The sequence below is a fragment of the Necator americanus genome, chromosome I (assembly GCF_031761385.1).
Source record: "Necator americanus strain Aroian chromosome I, whole genome shotgun sequence".
Classification (NCBI taxonomy): Eukaryota; Metazoa; Nematoda; class Chromadorea; order Rhabditida; family Ancylostomatidae; genus Necator; species Necator americanus.
The window spans coordinates 14852365-14874946 of NC_087371.1; the positions used below are offsets into that span (position 1 = coordinate 14852365).

At 40.4% G+C, this 22582-nt stretch overlaps 6 protein-coding genes across 7 annotated transcripts; 3 read left to right on the forward strand and 3 right to left on the reverse strand.

The window, feature by feature from the left end:
• Positions 1 to 63: 63 nt before the first annotated feature.
• Positions 64 to 2453, reverse strand: RB195_005578 (uncharacterized protein; the record flags this gene model as incomplete). Its single annotated transcript, XM_064178173.1, has 7 exons — positions 64 to 180; positions 341 to 397; positions 1105 to 1224; positions 1302 to 1424; positions 1481 to 1605; positions 2015 to 2141; positions 2355 to 2453. The coding sequence occupies 7 exons, from the start codon at positions 2451 to 2453 to the stop codon at positions 64 to 66; spliced, it is 768 nt and encodes a 255-aa protein (XP_064035250.1).
• Positions 2454 to 3061: 608 nt separating this feature from the next.
• RB195_005579 (uncharacterized protein) lies at positions 3062 to 4697 on the forward strand (the record flags this gene model as incomplete). Its single annotated transcript, XM_013443447.1, has 7 exons — positions 3062 to 3184; positions 3339 to 3473; positions 3732 to 3863; positions 3984 to 4115; positions 4199 to 4409; positions 4473 to 4555; positions 4647 to 4697. 7 exons carry the CDS (start codon positions 3062 to 3064, stop codon positions 4695 to 4697), a joined length of 867 nt encoding a protein of 288 aa, XP_013298901.1.
• Positions 4698 to 5080: 383 nt separating this feature from the next.
• Positions 5081 to 10740, forward strand: RB195_005580 (uncharacterized protein; the record flags this gene model as incomplete). Its single annotated transcript, XM_013443448.2, has 12 exons — positions 5081 to 5149; positions 6587 to 6733; positions 6809 to 6946; positions 7121 to 7236; positions 8507 to 8670; positions 8735 to 8902; positions 9432 to 9549; positions 9665 to 9737; positions 9802 to 9959; positions 10078 to 10243; positions 10429 to 10485; positions 10648 to 10740. 12 exons carry the CDS (start codon positions 5081 to 5083, stop codon positions 10738 to 10740), a joined length of 1467 nt encoding a protein of 488 aa, XP_013298902.2.
• A 277-nt stretch (positions 10741 to 11017) lies between these two features.
• On the reverse strand, positions 11018 to 11442 carry RB195_005581 (uncharacterized protein; the record flags this gene model as incomplete). The annotated part of the gene is made up of 3 exons (XM_013443449.2): positions 11018 to 11174; positions 11233 to 11356; positions 11427 to 11442. The coding sequence occupies 3 exons, from the start codon at positions 11440 to 11442 to the stop codon at positions 11018 to 11020; spliced, it is 297 nt and encodes a 98-aa protein (XP_013298903.2).
• Positions 11443 to 12650: 1208 nt separating this feature from the next.
• Positions 12651 to 13842, forward strand: RB195_005582 (uncharacterized protein; the record flags this gene model as incomplete). Its single annotated transcript, XM_064178174.1, has 5 exons — positions 12651 to 12697; positions 12750 to 12825; positions 12927 to 13037; positions 13334 to 13489; positions 13654 to 13842. 5 exons carry the CDS (start codon positions 12651 to 12653, stop codon positions 13840 to 13842), a joined length of 579 nt encoding a protein of 192 aa, XP_064035251.1.
• Positions 13843 to 16078: 2236 nt separating this feature from the next.
• RB195_005583 (uncharacterized protein) lies at positions 16079 to 21099 on the reverse strand (the record flags this gene model as incomplete). Of its 2 annotated transcripts, XM_064178176.1 has the most annotated exons (16): positions 16079 to 16091; positions 16146 to 16213; positions 16370 to 16455; positions 16672 to 16742; positions 16961 to 17049; positions 17117 to 17215; positions 18608 to 18742; positions 18810 to 18882; positions 18946 to 19036; positions 19473 to 19588; positions 19662 to 19753; positions 19824 to 19956; positions 20013 to 20104; positions 20491 to 20642; positions 20771 to 20837; positions 21082 to 21099. In XM_064178176.1, the coding sequence occupies 16 exons, from the start codon at positions 21097 to 21099 to the stop codon at positions 16079 to 16081; spliced, it is 1395 nt and encodes a 464-aa protein (XP_064035252.1). The 2 variants fall into 2 exon arrangements, with proteins under 2 accessions (XP_064035252.1, XP_064035253.1); XM_064178175.1 differs by lacking the exons at positions 16079 to 16091; positions 16146 to 16213; positions 16370 to 16455 and having other exon boundaries at positions 16649 to 16742.
• Positions 21100 to 22582: the final 1483 nt, after the last annotated feature.

A 22582-nucleotide genomic window follows, 5' to 3' on the forward strand; every position in this document is an offset into this window, starting at 1 on the left:
GGTGCTAAAAGAAGATTGAACGAATAACAACAGAAATCCTGATCTCTATAAGCCGGTAGGAGTTCATGGCTTCTTTTTCGATGCTTCTTCAGCTTCGGCAGCTTCACGCTCTTCCTCTACTATTTTCATCAGTGCCTCAACCTCTTCAACAGTCAAAACTCGATGACTGCACTCACCAGGCTAAAAAAAAATCTGATACATTAATTACAAGTTTGTAGAAAATGGTAAATGAAAACACATTTCGAAATTGTCGCTGGTGGTAACTAAACATCTTAGAGAGCATCGTTCCCGATTGTTGTAAAGTTTACGCATAAACGAATTGAAGCACATTACAACTTACAACATCACTCCTCTTCATTACGGCGATCTCGATGTTTTGTGCTCCTGATTGGACGACCTAAAATGCTAACAAGTCATTGAAAGTATGAAACTAGAGCAGAAGAAAAAGATGTGTGAACTTTCACCGCCTTAAGACTGAAAAAAACCACTCTCCAGAGGTTTATATGAAGATATTTGAAGAAGTCGCTCACGAAAATAGCTGATAAGTTCTGCATAGGTTTTAACGTATATGAACATACATGCGACAGTCGGAGCCGGACTCTATTCATTTTTGGATGGCTGGCGAAGAGACCACATTTGGAGGGCTGGCGAAGGCATCCTTATCCCCTGAGCTGCATACCTCTACATGAGGAGAGTTCGGCTCCTTCCTATCGCAACTACGCTATGAAATTAGGCATTCTGAGAATCTCTAACAATATATTCTAAAGAAACTCCTTTCTGTGACAGGACCGTTCATGTGGGCAAGTACACAATGTGGAGCACAGATTTTCAAAAAAAAAAACCTATGTAGTAAATGAAGATATCGCGAAACCAAAACTGCTTTTGATACAAGCTGACAATTAAAATGTCAAGAATGACGTCTTCAGGACACCACCAACAGCAACAAGTAATTACTAAACTCATCACTTTCAACTCTCCTCGTCAAGAAGAGATTTATGAAGCAAAATAATATCTGGTACAAGAATTCATAAGAAAAAGTTCAAATACAAGAAAGAAAAGAAAAGAAACTTGACTCGAGAAAAATCATCCTGATAGTTAACTAACTTGAGATAGGGCCTTTACGACCAGTTTGAGAGTAGAAGCTTCATCTTTGATAGTGTCGTCACCATAATGTTCCTCCAAATATTCTCGAACAGGTTTCTCACCACGACCCGTTGAATTTGCCTTGAAAAAGGAACCTGATCTTCTCCTGGACAAAGGAAAAAAAAGAAAAAGACGTACATGGAGCAGAAGGAACTTACAAGATATTCATAGTAGGCTCCAGATGGCTCAGTTTTAAAAAGACGAGGATGGCCATCAAAATCGAAGCCACCAATCAGCATAGAGATACCAAAAGGCCGACGGCCGGGAGATTGAGTAAAACGCTAAAAATGAATATAATAGGTAATGATAATGTTCATATGAGTGACCAAGAACTAGCCTGTTTAGTATTAGCAATGTATCTGGAGATATAGGCTACAGTAACTGGATCCTCGAGGGTGAGCTTGTACGACTGACATTCAATTCGAGCACGATCAACAAGTACACGAGCGTCAGCTGAGAGCCCTAAAATATACAAATGAATTTCACCAATTTCTTTCTTCTAAATTGAGGACATCACACCACGAATCTGGGGTGGTGGGGGTTCCAGGTGGGTTATGTCTATACGGAGTTGTAAATTATGGAAAGAAGGGTGATTCCAACCATTTCTTCCTAATTGCCGTAAAAAATGGCTCGGAAGATACGGCCTCAAGCGTTCCGGCGCGCTATTTCCTACAATGAGTTCGATTGGAGCGCGCCAGCCCAGTGCGGCGCCGCATCTTCCTGGCCGTTTTTACGGCAATTAGGAAGAAATGGATGGAATCACCCTCCTCTCCGTAATCTACGACCTGTATAGGCATAACCCACCTGAAATCTGCACCACTCCAGACTCGTGGGGTGATACATTTAATGTCAATAACAAAAATTTTATTACCAGCGAAAGCAAGCATGACGTGATCATCAATCATATGAATTTTACGGATTGTGCGGTCATCTTGTAAGGCAGGGATTGACTTCTTTTCAACGCCAATTACAATGCAATCCTTACCACGAACACCGACCTAAACGAAATCGAGACTTCAACTAATCGTGAGAATGGTTCTTCATTAGCTTTATTCTTGTAGCCTAGTCGATGGAACAGTCTAAATAACCAAGTTAAACGGATATTAACATAATCCTTAACTTCTATTCTCTAGAACATTGCAAGAAATCTAACTCTTATATGTCAGAGTTCTTGACACTCAGAAAGAAATTCCAAACGAGAAACAACTCACTGCGGTAGAACCTTTCTTAACCGCCTCTTGAGCATACTCCACCTGGAAAAGATGTCCGTCTGGGGAGAAGATTGTAATGGCACGATCATAGCGCTCCATTTCCAACCCTGAAATGACAAGAAATATGGGCAGCCCAGTATATGCATGAAATAACAATAGGTAATGCCATTAAAAACCAAGATACCACTTCAAAAGCAAACAAAACTCGAAGATTTTATAAAGAAACTGAACGAAGGTACAACTTAAAGTCATCATGATCACAAATAATTTAAAGGAAACACTTGTTTGTATTGGGTCAGTTCCTTTTGCGCCCTTTAAGAACGGGTTTGGCTAGTGATTCAAACTGCAACAAGTTGGGAGGTTTTTTTTCGGCGAAACGTTTGCATTGTTTGTTTATCAAGGAATAGAGGAATTTTTGTGCTCAACTGTCGAGGTTTTGTGTGGCGTTGCCAATTTTATGTTGTTATAATCCTTTTTTTCCCTTGCTTTGCGTTGGCCCGTAAGCTATGGAGTGGTGAAATGCATTTTCTCTGATTACTTTGGTTCAACTACCACTCCGGTTATAGGCGTTTCTTTCATGTCAATTTACTGATGACTGATATTTTCGAAAATAACAGCTTATTTCACACTTTAACAGTTTCTCCTCTTCAACCTTCAATTTCCCTTTCATATTCATAATTCAAACCTGGGTATTACTCCTCTTAGAGATGCCGTACGCAAATCAGCCGACGATAAACATCATGGAGTTGAGTGATGATTTAGTTCGCTTTTCATTGGAAGACACTGATCTTAGCGTTGCAAATTCGCTCCGACGGGTTTTCATTGCAGAGGTCAGATCAGGTTATTTTTCTTTTTAGCTCTCTAATCTCATTTAATTTTGTTTAATTTACAGAGTACTCCTATCTGTTTTCTTTCTCAGATGCATTACAGCTGTAATAATCTATTGCAGTGTGCAGAGTAAAAATTGTGATTTCTTTTGTTGAGGTCCCCACCATAGCGATTGATTGGGTCCAGATTGAATCAAACACAAGCGTTCTTCACGACGAGTTCATAGCTCATCGAATGGGTTTGATACCATTTGTCTCAGACAATGTAGTTGATGATATGGCCTACACCAGGGTGAGTACACAGTAGTTTTCAATTATATTTGTATTATTTTCGAAAGCATAGGACTATTTGGCTTTAATTCACCTCTGCAGCGGACAATTCTGAATCACATTCGAATTTCATTGTGAGTAATTGAGTTTAATTAAATTGTTATGAGACATGAAATGACTTCGTTATTCGAGTCCGTTTTAATCACCAGTTACGAATATTTTGTTTCCTGTTTGTGACTTTTCTCGTTTGAGTAGCTCTTTCTCAACTATGCTTCTCCAGGAATGCAACTGCACAGAGTTTTGCGATGCTTGTTCGGTGTTATTCGAGCTGAATGTGAAGTGTAAAGAAGAAGCAACTCGCTCTGTTACGACGGCTGACCTTGTGTGCAAAACAGAAAGATATGTTAATACGGTAAATCTCTCTTGTAATTTCGATTTTTCGCTTCCAAATCTACGCGTTTACCATTTTTGAGATTAAGATATTTTTTGTTTATTATGTCTTCCAATATTTGCCTTCACAACATTTCTCTAGGTTTTTCCGGCTTGTGGCCAGCAGTTGAAAAGTCGCAGTGCTTTTGGTGATGAATACGGTCAACATGAAGATATTCTCATAGTCAAACTTAGAAAAGGACAAGAGATAAACTTGAAGTGTTACGCGAAGAAGGTGTGTTATTTTCTGCTTTCCAGCTTTACATCAGGATCTATGCTTAAATCTTACCTATTCTTATTGTATGACGAGGTTCTCAGGGTTTTGGAAAAGAACATGCAAAATGGAATCCTACCTGTGGTGTTGGCTTTGAATACGATCCTGATAATGCCCTACGGCACACCATCTATCCAAACCCTAAAGAGTGGCCTCGCAGCGAGTTTTCACAATTGAAGGATCAAGAAGGAGAGGAGAAACAGTACGAAGCGCCGTATGATCCGCATGGGAAACCGAATAAGTTTTGGTTTACAAGTAAGTTCTTAAGAGGTTATGTATTCAGAAACTCATTCAGCCATCTATACATTTCTATTACAGTTGAAGCTACGGGTGCTTTGAGAGCTGATCGCATTGTTTATTCTGGAGTTGCAGTATTGAAGAAAAAGCTTACAGATCTTCAGGTTGAGGGCTGTTTATATCACAGTATCTAGCTTTTACTGTGCTTTTTTGTTCACTTCCAATCTTTTCTCTCACGATTTTATACTTTTTAAGGTCAATCTTCGACATGAATTGCTACAACATGGCTTGGCCATCAATAATTAGATTAAAATATGCTGTAAAGCAAATCAGTGGATGGTTTTGGATTGTTTTTTTTTTTCTCTGGTGTTCGATCTCTTTTAATTGTTGTACAGAAGAGCATAAATAAATACTTCGAAGTATGTTTGTGGTTCTGGTACTTTCGTAAGGAACGTTTTAGATATTTGTGACTTCATTCATAGTGGGTGATAACTGCAGAGAAATTATACATCGATTCCGTCCTTTATTTTCTTTGATATCGAAACCAAAGGAAAGACTACAGGGTCACTAGTTGGCTTTCTAGATTAAGAAATCCCATTGATTGCTGTGTATCACTGGCTCCTGAACACGTCCAACATGGGGATTTTTCGTTTGAACATGTTGCCGCATGTTTTCTTTCAGGTTTCAACATGACAGAAGAAGGGGCTGTCAAAAAGTTTGGATCGTTAGCCACACTGGAAGCGGTGAAGGCGATCCAGGTGACAATTTCTGTGATTCTCGTTTCATTTTTGAAAACAAATCTTCACTTCCCTTGAAGTATCCGTGTATATCTTCCTCTCAGCGTGAAATGATATTAGTTTAGTGTTTGCATGCACATCGTAATTGTGATTTTAGTATCGAGACTGTGATATACGGTACTATTGGCGCACCTTTAATATGAAGAAGCTATTTTTTGTAAAAGGAATTTAAGTCTTCAATTTTTCTGAAGCCATGATTTTGTTTAGCAAAGAATTCAAATCAGCAGAAAAAACACAACTAACGACCTCCTTTCTTTACCCCTGTACCCCTTCTCTCACTCTATTTTTGTTAATTAAAATGTGCTGTTGTAATCAATCTATCTCCACAATTTGGAACGATCTGTGTTTACCTTATGTTTTCATTTCCACTGAATAGTGACCCATACTTTCTTGGTTCAATGAGCCTAAGGTTCGCACACTTAGATCCATCCGTTATGAATAATTGTTAGTGCGCTAGCCATAAGCTTTACAATTATGTGAACATAATTACTAATGAACTGGACCGTGTTGTTGATCAACGCGAAGTATTTTACATCTGAAACAAACCTTGAGATGGATTTTCTACTTAAATTCAAGTCATTCTTGAGAGTGAAAACATCAGTAGGATGTTCTGTGATGATAAGTTATAAATTTCTGGCTCTCCAAATAAAAGGCAACGCAGCACGAAATGGCATCTCACCCTCTCAGCATTAATCGTCGTAGACTTGTCCTGACTACGAGAAGGAATTGTCAATAATGATAATTTTCTCTTTCGGATAGCATTCTAACCAAAGAGGTGCAGCAGATATCAATATGCGTGGTGTGTGAACTTTCGGCCTCATCTTGCGTTATCTGTCTGTTGTATATTTGTCTACGGATCTATGTATAAAAAGGATAAGTCCCACAAAACATTCAGAAATTTTTATCGATGCAAATCGTTTGATTTGGAGAAGAAATTTCCGGATAACTAGTAATTGTTTGAGTCTCTTCGTGGCAACGTCTCGTAAAAAAATGTAGTTCACTGATTTGTCGATGATGAAAAAAAAAAGTTTTGTAACAGAAAAAAATATCCGATGAACACTAAGGGAACTCAGGGCTATAGCACTTGTTTCTCTTACAAATTGTGAGTTTATTACTGTAGACAGTGTTAGAAAGAGGAATTTTATAGGTGGCGGACATTACTTGTGAAGAGTTTGGAGAGGTGTCGACTGTTAATGACAGAGTGCAGTCACATACATGTTTTTATAAAGCAGATAATTATCAGCATTGCTTTTTCATTAGCACTACGTGAGAATCTGCACACATGCCACATGCTGTCGTTGATTGCACTAGATAAATTTCACCAGCACCTGTTCCGTTATATTCTTTTAACAGAGAGCCAGTATTTAAATAATGTATATTATGATATTAAAAGTTCAGGAGAATTCGAATGCAGCAGCATCAGATAAGAAAGCAGAGCGAATGGAGGCAGATCCTATAGAAAGTCAACATGAAGCTGAACTATTGGCCGAATTCGAGCGTAGAAGAAGAGCTCGAACGCTCACATTACCAACTGATGACGTACAAGTTGGTGTTTTTTTGTCAACAAATTTTCCTATCAAAATGAGTTCCGTTGAAATTTATAGTTGAACTTTTTTAAAGGTGAAGTTGAAACTGAGGAAACTAAACCAACCCATATGTTTGTTTGGAGAGGATATCCTGGATCGCAGAGAGCGCCTTCGTGCTCTGCTATCCACGATGACAGAGGATGAAGTAGCCGCTATACTACACACCGAAGAGGTTTTTTATCCTTTTGTACTTATCAGTGACATTCCGTCGCTTCTTATAATCAAGTTGATAAATTTACCTCTAACTCTGGTAAATACAACTATATTATCTCTTTTTCTACTTCCTGTGATGTAATTGCTTATGTGCGTAGTCGTAATTATTCATATGATGTTCTGTTATTTCAAGGGTTTCGTGGAAAAACCAGACGAAGAGACAACAACATGGTATCACCGTGGCCCTATGGCTCTGCGAGCAGCTCGAGTCGCGATTGCAGATTTTTCGCTTCGCAGAGCGAAGGAGAGGTGTGCATACAAGTTTTTTTGGACTCATATATTCAAAACTAAAAATTATACCTCATCTTGGGATCAACTATATTTAGTTGATCCCAAGATGAACTACGCTAGTAACATGGAGTTAGGCAGTGATTGAATAACAAAAATAATTATGTAGAAGCTGTTATTGTTGACCTGAGCATAGTCAGCAACCTTTACCTATAGATTTTGTACTCGGATCAAAACGACTTGAAAAGCTTGGGCAATACCGTAAATGGGTGTCCCTGAAGTGGCGACGTTGCTAACGGTTCCAAAAGTTGCGAGACCATCTCTTGGTGCAGTCGGACCGCGGGAATGAATACGCATTGCCTCTCTCTAGACGACTTTTGAACGTATAAGTTGTTACAGGTCAAGTTTTTAAACGAAGGACATTCGAAAAAATTGTAAGATACATCTTATCATTAGTTAACTTATACATGAGTGTAAATTGTGCTATGGCGTATGAACTTTGATCTTTTAAGGAACGCACATCTTAATCCCCTTCATCTCAATTTCCTCTTAAGTCTCTGTAGGAAGAAGATACTTTAGCAGTGTTTAAAGGGAATTTTAATTTATGCGCTAATAATCCGATAGAATGTTGTAGCTGGATCAAAACGACCGGAAGCTCGGTTCTGAATATTAATGCTTTGCTGGAGTTTTTTTAAAATCATATATGTGATGTAGTTCCCGGACATATTTTTTATATAAATCCACATATGTAATGTAGTTCCCGAGCATATTTTTATATGAATCAAAAGATGATGGTTTTCATGAGTCATTATCAGTCCTTTTGTGGAAATTGTGAGTTTCCATTTGTGATGGCCACTAAGCAATGATTCCACGTTCAAAATAATTTGAAAAAGTGCCACATTATTGGTGGTATAAATACTCGAATAGCTGACTTGTGATACAGAAAGTACTGGTGCTTCTGGAAGATCATTAATATGTACGAGCAACAGCAACGTTCCAAGTCTAATCTTTGTGGGCATTCCGTTACTGTTTTACTTTGTGGGATGTGGCGGTTTCGTCATAATCATAACTTGTACTTGATGACTGGAAAGAATCTGAAATAAATAGCCTTCTATCTCTACACTTCGAGTTTTTCTTCCAAGAGATTGTGAATAAAAGTAGATTTGAGTTTTACATTTGTGATCTATTCAGAAAACTTTTGTCGTTTCGTCGTGGGATTAGAAACTCTGGTGTAGAAGTTGTCATGGGATTTTTTAAATTCTATATCCTACGACTTTCCATGCTATCATAGGCTTGCGCGCGCCCGTGAGAATGCTGCACGACCACCCCACGAGAAGGCGCTTGCACGTCAGGAGGCTCATAAATGGATCCAGCAACTGAATCTCCACGCATCTCAAGTAGCAGACAGCCGACCTGTAGCTTTCTGTGAATTTTCACCAGATTCAGAGCATATTGGTCCGTTTTCCGTTATATACCATAATTGATTTGTGCACATTTATTGTGAATTTCATCTTTTCAGTTACTGCTGGATGGTCAGGACAACCATCTGTGTGGCGGAGAGACACGTGTGAACGATTGATACGTTATGTCGGACATCAGTCACAAGCCGGTTGTGCAAGATTCCATCCCCACGCATATGTATCAGCTGATCCATCTTCAGTGAACGTAGCCAGTTGTGCACATGACGGTAAGTAAGAACTGCACTGTATAGAAATCCTAATAGCACCTGAAATAAAAATTGCTTGAATGAGGGAGACAGAGCGGGACAAATTAATTATTTGAGTATTATCAACATTATTTGAGAATTTTTCTCCAACCAAAGCAAAAAAAAATCATAAGAAGAACATATTTTGTCCTTGGCTTTACAAAACTAGAAGAATGTTTTTGCTAACACAACATTTCGGAAAAATTTGCCTTATTTCACCATAAAAACAACAATCATATGGCAGTAAATCTACCTCGACTGTTGTGCCAGTTATAGAATGGCTAATTGTTTACCTCTCATCGGAATGGAAGCATTAAGCGGAGAAAGGAGAGTACAGAGAAATATGCCTGAGTTATAGAGACATTTGTTCTATCACTTATGCTGATATTCATGGGCAGTTTGATAAATAAACTCTTTAACGAACGTAACGGCTTGAAAATGAGTACATGAAGACGAATGACTGATTCATTTAACTCTAGCTGTTGCAGAGGGTTTGTTATTTCTGTTGCAGGGACAGTCTACCTCTGGTCACTGGATAGTGAAAAGCCCATAGGCGAATTAGAAAGACATGAATCTCGAGTCTCCAGACTCGCTTTCCACCCAAATGGTCGACATCTTGCTACAGCTTGGTAGTTTCAATTCTCCCGAAATTATTATCATGCATTAGAACAATCTTTCAGCTATGATTCGTCTTGGCGGATGTATCTATTAGAACAATCTTTCTCTATTAGAACAATCTTTCAGCTATGATTCGTCTTGGCGGATGTTTGATGTGGAAACTGGTGAAGATTTGTTGTTTCAGGAAGGACATGCAAAGGTGGTTTAGCGAACATCTTGTCAATACTACGCAAAGAAACTCGTCTTATGAAATCTCGCTTTAGTCAGTAGCTGATGTAGCATTCCACCCTGATGGTTCAGTAGCGCTCACAGGTGGATTGGATTGTTATGGGCGCGTGTGGGATTTACGAACCGGCAGGTGCATCATGTTCCTTGACGGCCACACAAAAGAGCTTTTCACTGTTGAATGGCTTCCAAACGGGTTAGTTTCGTGGAATTTCCACTCGATATATTCCCTCGTGGATATTTTTGTAAACTTATAGATGATTACTACAAATCTTCTGTTGCACTGTATTAACTATCAGTTGTGTTTGTTGTAGGTATGAGATGGTGACGGGTAGTGCCGACAACACAATGAAAGTATGGGACCTACGAATAAGAAAGAATACGTACACAATGCCTGCGCACTCTAGCGTTGTTTCAAAAGTAAAAGTCGACCACTTAGGACAATACCTAGTTTCAGCAAGTTACGACAATTCATTAAAGGTATGTTTAGCTTTGTATTTCAATTGAAAGTGTAGTAATCTTCGTCACTTTTCTTTATTTCTTTTTCAAAACGGCTAGACTGATCTTACATCTAGCGTTCATGTTCTTATCTTCCATTATACATCAAAAAAAATGAAAGAAAGAAAAGAAATGTGATATGCATGTTATTATATGTAAATTCATAGATCTGGTCAACCTCAGGATGGCAGCCATTGAGACAGTTGAAAGGACATGATACAAAGGCCGGTTACTAAATTGATAGTTCTTTTTTCGGTAATTAAAATTGTTTTGGAAAATGTCTCCCTCGTTTTCATCCTGTACAGTATGAAAAAGAAACTGTATTATCCACTATTGTGTTAGTAAGTAGTAGATACACTTCCTAACAATCAACATCGCATTTCCAGGTTATGTGTGTTGATATCAGTCCAGACGGTAAATGGATGATGTCATCAGCGTTTGATCGTACTTTTAAGCTGTGGACTCAATCAGAATACTGAAGCTTTTTCATAACATCTTCCTAAATTCTCTAAATTTATGTTTAGTAATGCTTGTATAATATAGTTTGTTCCCATTGTTGTTATATAAAGACGTGAATGCCTATACAATACTTTATACATAACGAAGTGAGATTTGTTCTTTCATGAAAAACGTGAATGTAAATACAAGATTGTAAACAAGAACCCGGAAACTTGGAAATCTGAGGAATAAGTATGCGAAATAAAAGTAACATTATTTAGTTGCAATACGAAAAGAAATTCACAATACATACAACGATTAGACAGTACTTTGCCGTAGGCCCGTCGTACTGATAATTCTCTTACCGCACATCGCGCAGATTCCCTTTTGATAGGCACAAGTCTGACAATAATGTGAACCCACTTGATGGACAGCACATTTGCAGATCTTGCACTTCACATTCATCACAGTTGCTCTGTAAACACACTTCTTAAGAGCATGACTTCCTCTTAAAATCTCCATGTTAAACGCACTTCTTCTCACTCCCAAGCAGCTTATTCTGATTAGCTGGGGGTCTCTTCTGGACTCCACTGAGTTTGTTATGGGCTTTATTACGATATGGATCGATCCCAACAATCTTGGTGAGCTTCTTTTGGCCTGAATTGAAGAGGAAATTAAAGAAAAATCAAATAACAACATGTTCATGGAAATATGGATCGAAACTTACATGCATCACACACCATGCTAACTCTTTAGAAGGGGAGATAAAGGTTAAAGAGTTCCTGGTAATGTTCACCCTAAAGAGAACGGAGATAACTAGTTGTTACTCCACAAATTCCCACAAGCGTATAAAAGTGATGTGGCGTCGAATATGTTGTTAGTCATGTCGCTACACACATTCGCAGGCCCCTACAACATGACAAAATAATATTCTCTGATTTTGAGTTCTACGAACTTCAAATCTTCAAATCCAAAACTCGACAGGTAAGTTTTAGTTTTTTTTCTCGTGGATTTCTTTTAAAATTTTATGTGTCCATTTGTTCGTCTTTAGTATGTTGTTTGTGTTCGTTTGCATATACGCTCTTTTTCATGGCTTGTTCCTCAAATATAAGTTATCTCCTTCAATGCACGCGATTATATCTGAAATTGTAATTTCATCCATTTTTCTTCTTCTTTACACTTCTCTTCCCTTGTTGTACCTTCTGTCATCCTTTGTTGTCGCATGTATATGAACATGCGAACCATTGGATGCTCTGGAGGGGAAGCTTGATGTGTACTGCGAAGTTTCTATAAGTTGCCTCCCTGGGGGCACTGCCGGCCTAGTGAAGCTTACATGTAAGCTCAAGCCTTGTTGATGTTAGAAACCTCTAAGAAGGCCTACTAGCACTACACTCTTCTTAGTAAAGCACATGAGCCAACAGGTGTGTCCATGCAAGTTTTGTTGACCCCTCAATACAATGAGTATACCTTATGCCTAGTGGTGTTAAAAGAAGGCCTCTTTATACCCCACCATCTGGAGGAACAGCATTGGGTCATGTATAGTTGGATCAAAACGACATGAAACACGGACCATTGCGTATGCGGCCGCGCTCGGAAGCGGTGTGGTGGAGACAGCGGTTGGAATCGAGGTGGGACCGTGGCGAACTGCAGAGGTAAGTGGCGGTAGCGAGGATCCTTACACGATCCCAACCGCTACGCTCCACCGCTTCGCTTCGAGCGCAGCCGCATGCGCAACTGTCCGTGCTTCATGTCGTTTTGACCCGACTATAAGCCTGCAAGGAAGTCATTATCAGAGGTTGCTCCTAACGGAGTTAGTCGAACAATTTTCTTTGCTTTCCGAACGTATTTCCGAACTACAACTAATGAACTAATAGATGTCAATCGCAAGTTAGGTTTTTTATACTTCGTGTTTTTTTGTGTTCAAGTGGTATTTTTATTATTCTAGTGTTGCATGAATGAATGCCCAGTTTGCGGCGCAGCTAAAAGTAGAATGGAAAGGTATCTTGTCGACGTTCATGGATTTTCGCCAGACCAAATTGCGGAGTTTAAGGCTCAGAAGAAGAGCCCAAGAATTACCGCATCGGGAAAGCCAATACACAACTGCCCCGTCTGTAGAGACCGTCAGGGTGAGTCACAGTCCATACCTTTCATGATGGCTTTTCCGTGAAATAAGCGTTCACATTTTTGTTGATGACCCTTTCTGATCCTACTAAACTTGCATATGTAGAGTCACTGTGAGTTTGCTGAGCATGCTCATCAAGAGCATGCTGAGGACGCAGATGAATTTCTTGTAGAGACAATCACTTTTCAAAATCTGCAGGACTATCAGATTAGAGTAGTATGACGGTTCGCATATAGATTACACTTTTCTCAAGTGGGTTTCCTTCAAGAGCTGCTAGCCTCAGAGGAGGCGGATGTGATAAGCCGTTTCGTAGCAAGAACGAGAACTACGGAACACACCAAAGTCACCCGTTTGCGCTGCCACTGCGCTTTTCGCTCAGCTTCGGTTTCAGAGAAAACGAAGAAGTCTGTGGCGCACTGCTCGGCCTTTATGAATGTATGTGTACTTCATTTTTTAACACCAACAATAAGTGGTTCCCTATATAAATCCTAATAAAACCAGAAAAATTTTAGGTGACAGAGAAAGTTGATGGCGTTACAGTTGAACACTGTTTCAACCATCTCGGACATGAGGCCCGCCCATCTCAACTGAGATTAGAGAAGAGTGCCGAGCAATACATAGTCTCGCTGTTAAGGGATGGTCTCACCGTCCGACAAGTGTACAAAAAAGTAAGGATGGAATTAAGAGGAAGCTCGCGTAATCGTCTGTATTTCATTACAACACGAGATATAAGGTAAATCGCACGAAACAATCCAACGCAAAGGGAGGGAGGTCGGCATAATAATCGAGCACGTGAACTGCTCCAGCCTTCCCTCCACACAGTCTACTTTAGGACGGACGACACGGACCCGTTTGGCTTCAACAAGGTGTTTCAACCATTCTCGACCAAGCGGCTCTTATGCTTATGGTATGTGCAGCAGTGTGTGTAGCTGCACAACTAACAATTCGACGTCATCCACTTCCGCAATGTGTTACTTTTATACGCTCAGCTCCAACTGACCCAGCTCTTCAATTCCAATGAGCTGTAAAACCTAGGCATTAGTCTACGAGGATCCATGACTTAAGGCTAGAGCTACTGAGAGCGAAAAGGAGCATAGAGTTGCCCATTCCTTGAGGTATAGTCGTCAAAGGGGCGGGTGTGGTGTGGCGGTTAGAGGTTCCGCTTAATGCACGATCGATCGGAGGTTCGAATCCGCCCTAGTGCTCACCAAGCCTTTCATCCCTCGGGGGTCGATAAATTGGTACCAGACTTGTCTGGGAGGATAAAAGCACTGACTTGACACATCGGCTAGCCATCGCAAGTCATTGTATAGGCCAGATACACGTTTGTAAACCTCAAACGATTCTGAATTGGAGTGAACGTGGTGGCGCGTCCCAAGCGGATTGATTAACGCCAGCAACTTTATCCTTTATCCTTTATAATCGGGTCAAAACGACTTCAAGCACGGTGCAGTTGCGTAGGCGACGCGTTGGAGACAGCGGTTGTAATCCATGTGAGACCACGCGACGTGCAGCGTGGTGCCAGTAAGGATTTTCCCTCAATACTAACCGCTACGTTCTACCGCGCCGCTTTCGAGCGCAGCATCTTACGCAACTGCACCGTGCTTTCGTTCTGACCTTACTACATAACCCAACAGTTTTCATAAAGACTCTACCATCTGACCCAAAAGACTTTTATAGGGCCGCGAAATTCTACTCTGTTTTTTTATACAACAATTAGGAAAATAAAAGCGAAACCACACTGGGTTCCGCAATAAACCATCAGAGCTCTACTCTTTTGCTGCGGGTTCCGCACCACGTCAAAATCGTGATACGCTGCCTTCAATCAAGTGTGAATGCCGCTTGCTTAGTGGCAAATGTTCCATTTTTCCGTTGTTTTCTCCTGTTCAAACTCAATTTCTGGATAGTTGTTGTCAGCCACTCTGTTCTACACCCACACATTTCTATCTCAGTAGCTAGCAGCCTAACTGGGAGGAGCTGAAAAGGGTACGATGTCGTATTCTCTTGTGGACGAGATCAAAAGCGCAGTTGATTTCCTTCAGCTCTTGCCCTAAATTTCATGACGAACTTCCTCAGCCTCATAGATAATTTTATTCATATGAATATCTATGGATATTTGGGCTCTGTAGGCTTATCTATGAGGGTTCACACAGTTAGCCCTATTCTGTATATATTGCCGCCTATGACTTTCTTGACGTAGGAAGAAAATGCGTTTTTTTTTTTTTGGTAAGTTCCGAAGGATCGACTACTTTCCATAGAACCCAGTAATTTGCCATTCATCAGTTTTTTATACTCATAGTGTTATTTGACTTGCCACGTGGAGTATTCTTTCAGATTGATTTTCAAACATAAACGCTGCAGTCGTCTCAGCCCTGACGGCTATCTACGTTTTTCTCTGGACCGGACACGAAATATAAAGCCGCTTAAGTGCCGATAACCTTTTCGCATTTCAAAGAAACTCAGGTTTTTCAAGTTGACAGTTTTCTGAAGAAGTCTCAATATGCACTTCCTATGCGTCAAACGATATCTTATCTTATTATACGATACAACTAATATCTTCTGTTTTGCCATGCTACTTCAGAATTTGAGATCTAATTTCCAGCGCCTATCCAGATTCCAAGGGTCAGTTCAGGCTGTTGTGAATAAGTCTTTTGTCTGCATCAGACAGCTTGCCCAATTTCTTCTTATTTGTATTTCTGTGTATTTGCTAGTTTTTGTCTGACTTGTCTGAGAGAACAGAAACGCCGGTTTGATTCTGCTGGCTCCACTAAGTCACTGCACAGGTTGCGCACGGAGTCATAAACCTCAGCGATTGTGAGTTGAGGTCGAAGTAGAGGTTTAATCTGAAGTAAGTTACGGTTAGGTTCTAACACCGTTTTGTTGGTCCCAATCTCTGGTTCTCTTCTTTGAGTTTGCATTTTGGAGGTTTTCAAGAGATGAGCCGACGTGTACAACTACAGCAACCACTTCATATTTTCAAACCTACTCTGTGTTAGTTTGCAAGTTCCCGTAGAACAGAAAGGAGAGACTTCATTCAGCAGAAACTGCACCAAACAGTACAGATACATATAATCTCGAAAACATTTCAAAAAGCAAAGATTGTGGCTCCAGTTTTAAGCACGCAAAAAAGTGCTTCCAATTGTTCCTGTCGCTGCTAAGCGTTACTTCCGATGTTGAGCTCTGCGTGTTTTCCTACGTCGCTTTTTGTAACGACATTCGTTCTTGAAAACAGCGGAACTTGTTAACCATAAACACCGTTAGACTAGACGACTGTAAGAGGTCTGCTGCAAATAATGCACTTCTTTTTCCTTGATTCACCCTCACTCCTCTTCCTCCATTTCGATGCCAGTAATGCGTCGCAGTCGCCCTGACCAACAATAGTAGCATCCTTTCTGAATGAATGGTTGAGATTGAAATGAAAAGGGTTTGGTTTTTTTGGGGGTGGGGGGGGGTTTGGGGGGTTGGGGGGGGGGGGGGTTGGGGTGGGTGGGGGTTTTTTAATGGTTGAGATTGAATGAGTTGAACTGAGAAGCTGACAAAAAACCCACTGTTTTGCTAAGAGAACTAGGATTCTTTAAAAAGACGTAATCAGTGACGTCGGTTGAAGGTGGAGTAATTCTCATTTTCTCGATAGCTTGAGCAAGAACTGTCCCGGTCCATTACCGTTACAAACATAGAACCAATAAAAACCACTGCAGTTGACTTTATTCAAGAACGAATCTAGTCATAGTCTGAATTGGTTTCACACACACAAACGCACACAGGCCAGAAATGACAATTGAAATAGTTCCATTAAAGAATAAAGAAATCATAGCATGTACTGAGTTCTACGGCGTAACACACAGCCCACCGAGGGGATCACAGGTGCAACCGGAGCATGGATTTCCGACCTCGTACATTGCAGTATCAATCTGCGGCTCTCTGGAAAAACTAGTATGATTACGTACAATTTGAGGTTTGTTTCTTGTTTGTGGACTGCTTGACTCTATCTCACTGACCTATCCTACTTCAAATTCCACAAAATCTACACCGACTCCACTTCTAATCATTATCTCTTTATTTTTCGCCTATCGGTAATTCACCACATTGTAGCACTGTTTTCCTTTCTTACTGTGTTAAATTCTCGAAAGACAACTCACTTATCGTATTTACACACTGCAGCCGTGAATCCTTGTTTCAAGCATTGTTTTGCTGCACAACCAACCTTAGTAGCATCACCAACTACCATCTGTAGACAAAAGAAGAATAATTGTTGATAGAGAGTATTTTTGACCTTTCAACAATGGAAACCCTACATTAGCGAAGTCCTTTGCGTTTCTCTTCACATCAGCTGTGTATTTTGCTTCATCATCAACGTCGACTTCCTTAAGCTCGTCAAACCATCCAGTGATCGCCTGAATGTCATGACTAGCATACGTATGATTTCAGCATAATAGTCCAACAACCGATGGCTGGCTCAGGTGGTACTTGCTGTCGACTAGGTTGAGCTTTCCGTAGTCTTTCGTTTTTTGTTGCGCCTTTCATACCATATCATGGATATTTTGCTCACGTTTCCACTAAAACCCATTGTTACTTGTGTCTGCGTAGGGAAACTTTGACTCTCTCTTCAAATTCAGCACATCTGATGGAACACTACGCCTTTGTGGATGACGAAAAAGCCAGAACGCCAGGCTATTGAGGGTTTCATCTAAAAACCTCACAAGCACACTGATAGAGAGCAATACTTAGCTTTATTATTGATTTGCTCGAGCTGAAAACAACATTGTTTTCCTTCTTTTTCACCGATTTCTGCTTTGCACTCTAATATCACTGTTATTTCAGGGACATGACAACATTTCGGGATGCTAAAAGCTGAATTGGAACGACATATCCATCTTCTCAGTTGGTGAGGCAACGGATGGACATGTGTGTAAAAGACGTCAAAGACGACGATCTCCATCCCATCCTCTCTGCCATGCAGTAAATGAGATCAGATTTTTTAGATGACTGTTACTACTAAGTCGTTTGGCGAAACCGTATCTACAGGGCACTCGATGCTCCAGACCATGTGTTACTGATTTCATTGGCATAAAAAGATAAGATACACTGAACCAAGAGATCTGTCTTCCAATGTCTGTTTTCACTGTATCTCACGCAGTCGTTAGAAATCCGCCTCAAAATTCCTTGCGCACCGATCTTCGAACTCATTGAGAACATTTTGTGATGTTACCACTACATTTATGGTTAAACTCTCCCACCTTTACAAGATTACATTGCACCATCTTTCCTGTTTCCGACGTACACATCAGAATTGGTTGCTTGCATGCAGTCAATAACAAACGTGATTCTGTCCGGTGCTTTGCCACTTTTTCAAAACAGTAACGGAATCGACTAGTGGACTTTCAATTTCATATTCGTAGTTGATTTTTGCTTTAGTTTGCTTTCCAGGGATTTCTCGGAGCGTGGCTCAGACTAGTTACATGTCGCTATAATGGATTAATTTAGACGGTGAGGATCCAAATCGCAGGAGGAAATACCACAGTCGAAATATCATTGAAAGTCTAGTGAATCAGTCTGTTTGCGTTCGCCTTCGATTCAGAATCGTTGAGGTTCATGAAGTCGTGCGCAGCGTATGCAGTGATCTACGGAAGCCAGCCGATATATCAAGTCAGCGTTTTTATTCTCCAAGACAAATCCGATGCCTTTCCACCGACAGAAACCGATCGAGCAGTCGCGCCAATCATCACACGAAATTCGGTGCGCCCGCTAAGAAAATATTACTAGCTATCAAAAACTTGAGTACGTGCCTGTTTGAGAGCGCTTTCGACAGTAACAGTGTGCTCGAACTTCCTGTAATTCAAAGGTCCCGTCGCAGTTTCGTAGGTAGGGTTATCACAGTCGATCAAATCCACTGATGCTTTCCCGAGATCGCAATTGTACTTCTGCAGGTGGATTTTTTTTTGGAACGCAACAGTTTCTCACAAAATGTATTGTTCAGGTACACCTTACCAATGCATTCATTTTTTTCGCTCTCGGGGCGTATCCGCTCTTGTCCTGTGCCCACCCTGTTGCGGTGATCCTTCTGTAAAACTGTGCAACATACTATACGAATTAACTTTATAGCGCCACCATCAGTTTACTTCACCTGTAGTAGTTATGCATATTCTCAGCCATCACTTGCATGTCGTACGTCATTCCATCATCTTTGCAAGTTGGCTGAGGATTCGCATTAGTGGCTGAACAAATGGAAATGGTTTTTTTTTCTTAATGCACTTCAGCAGGGCAAGTGAAGTTTCAAAAAACGAAACAAACTTTATTAAGTAAATAACGGTGCAAAAAAGAATGCAGTAGTATTTCTTATTGAATCTCTTATTTCTCTTCTCGTTCTTTACAAGAAATCGGCTGGATTTTCTTGTTGAATTTCACATTTTTTTTATCCTATGTCATTGCTATTCAACCTTTTTCCTGGAGCTCCTCTAAACTAAACTAGGTTCTTCTCCAGTTTGTACGCCCACGATGTTAGAATAGATTAGAATAGATAGAAAAAATGAATAGATTGCTCATTATTTTATGCGTGCCATGAAACCAAGGTAAAGCAATAGCATGTTCCATTTTATTGAGATATTTCAAAAGTCTTGACGCGAATTTGATACCATATAACCAGTAACATACCTCCCGCATATTCATACTGACACAGATATGCTTGACAGGATGCTAAAGGGCAGTCACTGCATACCTTGTCTTTGTCTGTTTTCGCGTACGAGTACAACGTTTTGCCGTTTTCCGGTCTTAAACAAAACGGTTGGAAAGATGCACACGATTAAAATAATATTTTTGTGAGGCTACAATTCAAAAGCTTACTTTTTGTCATAAATGCAGATAAACTTGTTGTCTTGAGTTCCATCGCATTTTCTATAAGTACATGCAAACCCTCTGACTTCACCAAGTGCCATCTGAAGAACACCTCTTCTCCGTGCTATCAGTTGCAAACATTTAGAAACAAACGGAACGAAGACGGCTAACCTTCCCGAAATTTTTAATCTTTGCGCTGTATTTTGCTGTCCCTAGCTTCTGCGTAGTCGCCTCATTCCACCACTGTTGAAGGACATCCACTGCTTTCTCGGTTATGTTGCATTCCCCCTTCGCGGCGATACCACTGAAAACACTGCTACTTCGTTCGTCTTTCATTTCATTCGCATTATCTGAGCTTACGCTTCGTCCGTCGTTGTGTAACTTGGATCTACAGCGATATTCGTGTCGCAAAGGTTCAGCCAAGCATTATGCTCTAGGTCGCAATCCCAAACCTACATATTAACTTATTAGTTGTTAACTCATCATCGAAGTTCTTACCTACAAGCTATGATTATAGGTTATTTTTGTACATCGACTATACGATATGAAGAGACAGACCATTTGGTAATGAGCCTACCACCGGGACCGATGGACTTTTAAGACTGGTCAGAATCGCTGAGCTTAAAAAAAGAGCGTTCACGTGCTGGATTAGATCTACTGCAGTTGATCGTTGCTTATGTTTTAAAATCTTGCGTGAGTGATAGCAATTAGCGTCAGCTTCGTGCATTTTCCAGTTCTTCACAGAAACAGAACTAATTCACTTTCCTTTTGCTATGGTTACCGCTTGAAGCATTTCAGCTGTTTTCTGACTTAATTATGCACGCAAAGCAAAGCTCACCAATTCGTTCATTTTTTTTGACACAGGCATTGTTTTTGTACCATTATCACAGGTTTGTTCTCCCATTGCCACCGTTCTGCGGTGTTCGTTATGGAAATTTAAAACTGCCGTTCGCCAGTCGTCGGAAATCAACGAATTTTTGCAGCCAAACGCTATAATTGACCATCGAAAAATGTTAATGAAATATGCCTCAACAATTCATACAATGTGACAGTATTTATGTTTCAGAAAAGCTGGACTCAACTAGAGATTAGCTCGAGATGAACTTACAAAAACTTACGTTTTGGGATAGCAAAAGGTGCAACTTTGGAGAATGACACAAAGACAAAAAGAGTAGCAAGAAGATTCTGGAAAGGCGAAGAATTTGTCAAGTTCCATTTTTCTAATTGCCTCGAAGAACTTTTCCTATGGAAGTGAAATAAACAGCATTTAAAACGCAAGTAAACAGTTTATTCATTAAGTAGTATAGTATGGTCAGCCAAAATCCTAGAAATCGCATCACAGTGCTTCGAGAATTTTTTTTATATAGTGACATCTTCTTATTCGGCTGGAATAGCATATCTAGAAACAAAAAAGAGTAAAAGAGCTTACCAGCAAATATTTTCGCATCGTTGAAGTATGTGGTGAAGTTACGTGCACGTCGTATTTATGCAGATTTACTGCAAAGAATTCCTCTCAATAGAGTAAACTTTTTTGACAAATTGGTACCGTACCTGATCAAAGCAGTGTTTTTGGATCACGGGACTTAGCTGATGAACATGTTTCATCAGCTAGCATGTTTGGTAGTTTTCTGAAAAAAGTAGGCGCTGACGAAGGAATTTGATTGTCCACGCGTTTTTCGAACACGTGCAGTGAAATAATTAAAATCCTATTCCCATTGTTAGCCGAAACGACATTTAACAAAGAGAGTTTTAATTCATAGAACAATCCTTTTTGGCAGATTGGTACCGTACCTGATCAAAGCAGTGACTGTGGATCTCGGGACTTGGCCGATAAATGAAAAATGTCACACATTTTTCTGATCATGTTTGCTAGTTTGCAGAAAAACATTGCCATGTAGGCACTGACGAACGAGTTTGATTGTCCATGCGTTTTTTGAACACATATGTTGAAATAATCGAAACTTAGTGCCATAGTGTTTGCCAGTAGGACATCTGTGCAGTCAAATAATTGAAATCCGTGGGTGGACGTGAATGTGCAAGTGGAACGGAATGTGATTGTCCAAACGTTCGTTAAACATACCATTGGAACAACTGAAATTTCATTCGTATTGTTAGCCATGGAATGAACTATGGTGAATAGCTACTTAACTGAAATAGCGCCCCTTTTTCCGACAGCTGCTGTACTCAAGATTTTGAGCGCTTTGGTCCTGTTAAATGGACAATCTCATTGGTTTTCTTGTCATTTAAATCCTCACCATTCTAACTTTTTAGTTTTCTCGTTTTTTCCGTCTGAAAAAAAGCAGCTGCTTAACGCTATTTTATGAAGACAAGATTAGAATTTTCTTCACCAGACGTCGACTCTCAAATAGCCCGGTCAGAACGACATGAAACTCGGTGCAGTTGCGTAAGCGGCTGCACTCGAAAAGCGGTGCGGAAGAGCGTAGCGGTTAGGATCGAGGAGGGACACCTGCCATCACTACTCGTCACTACCGTTCACCATAGTAGCACCTCGAACCTCTACAACATCTGCAACGCTTCGACCGCAGCTGCGTAAGCGACTGCATCAATGCACCGATAGCTGCTTCACAAGCTCACTTGCTCACGCAGCTGCCACGGTTACGATTTTCAGTGCCTTCAGGTTGCTTGACCCAATTGTTTTACAATTTATGATTGGTCAAGTGTTTCTTCTTTTTCATGTTTTCGAACATCGACGCTGCGACCACGCGTTTTTCTTGACCGACGCTTGACTTGTCAAAGTCGGGGGCTGGTGTAATCGCCTGAAGCGGCTTCCTGCATCCCCGCCGTCATCGCTGAAGGCAGCTCCGCCCAACTTTTTCGATCTACAACTCCCGCAAAACTCATTCATTTGGCACGGTCCCGTAGCCTCCGCGACTTGGTGTCTCGCGTGAATCGCCAATCGACATCAAATG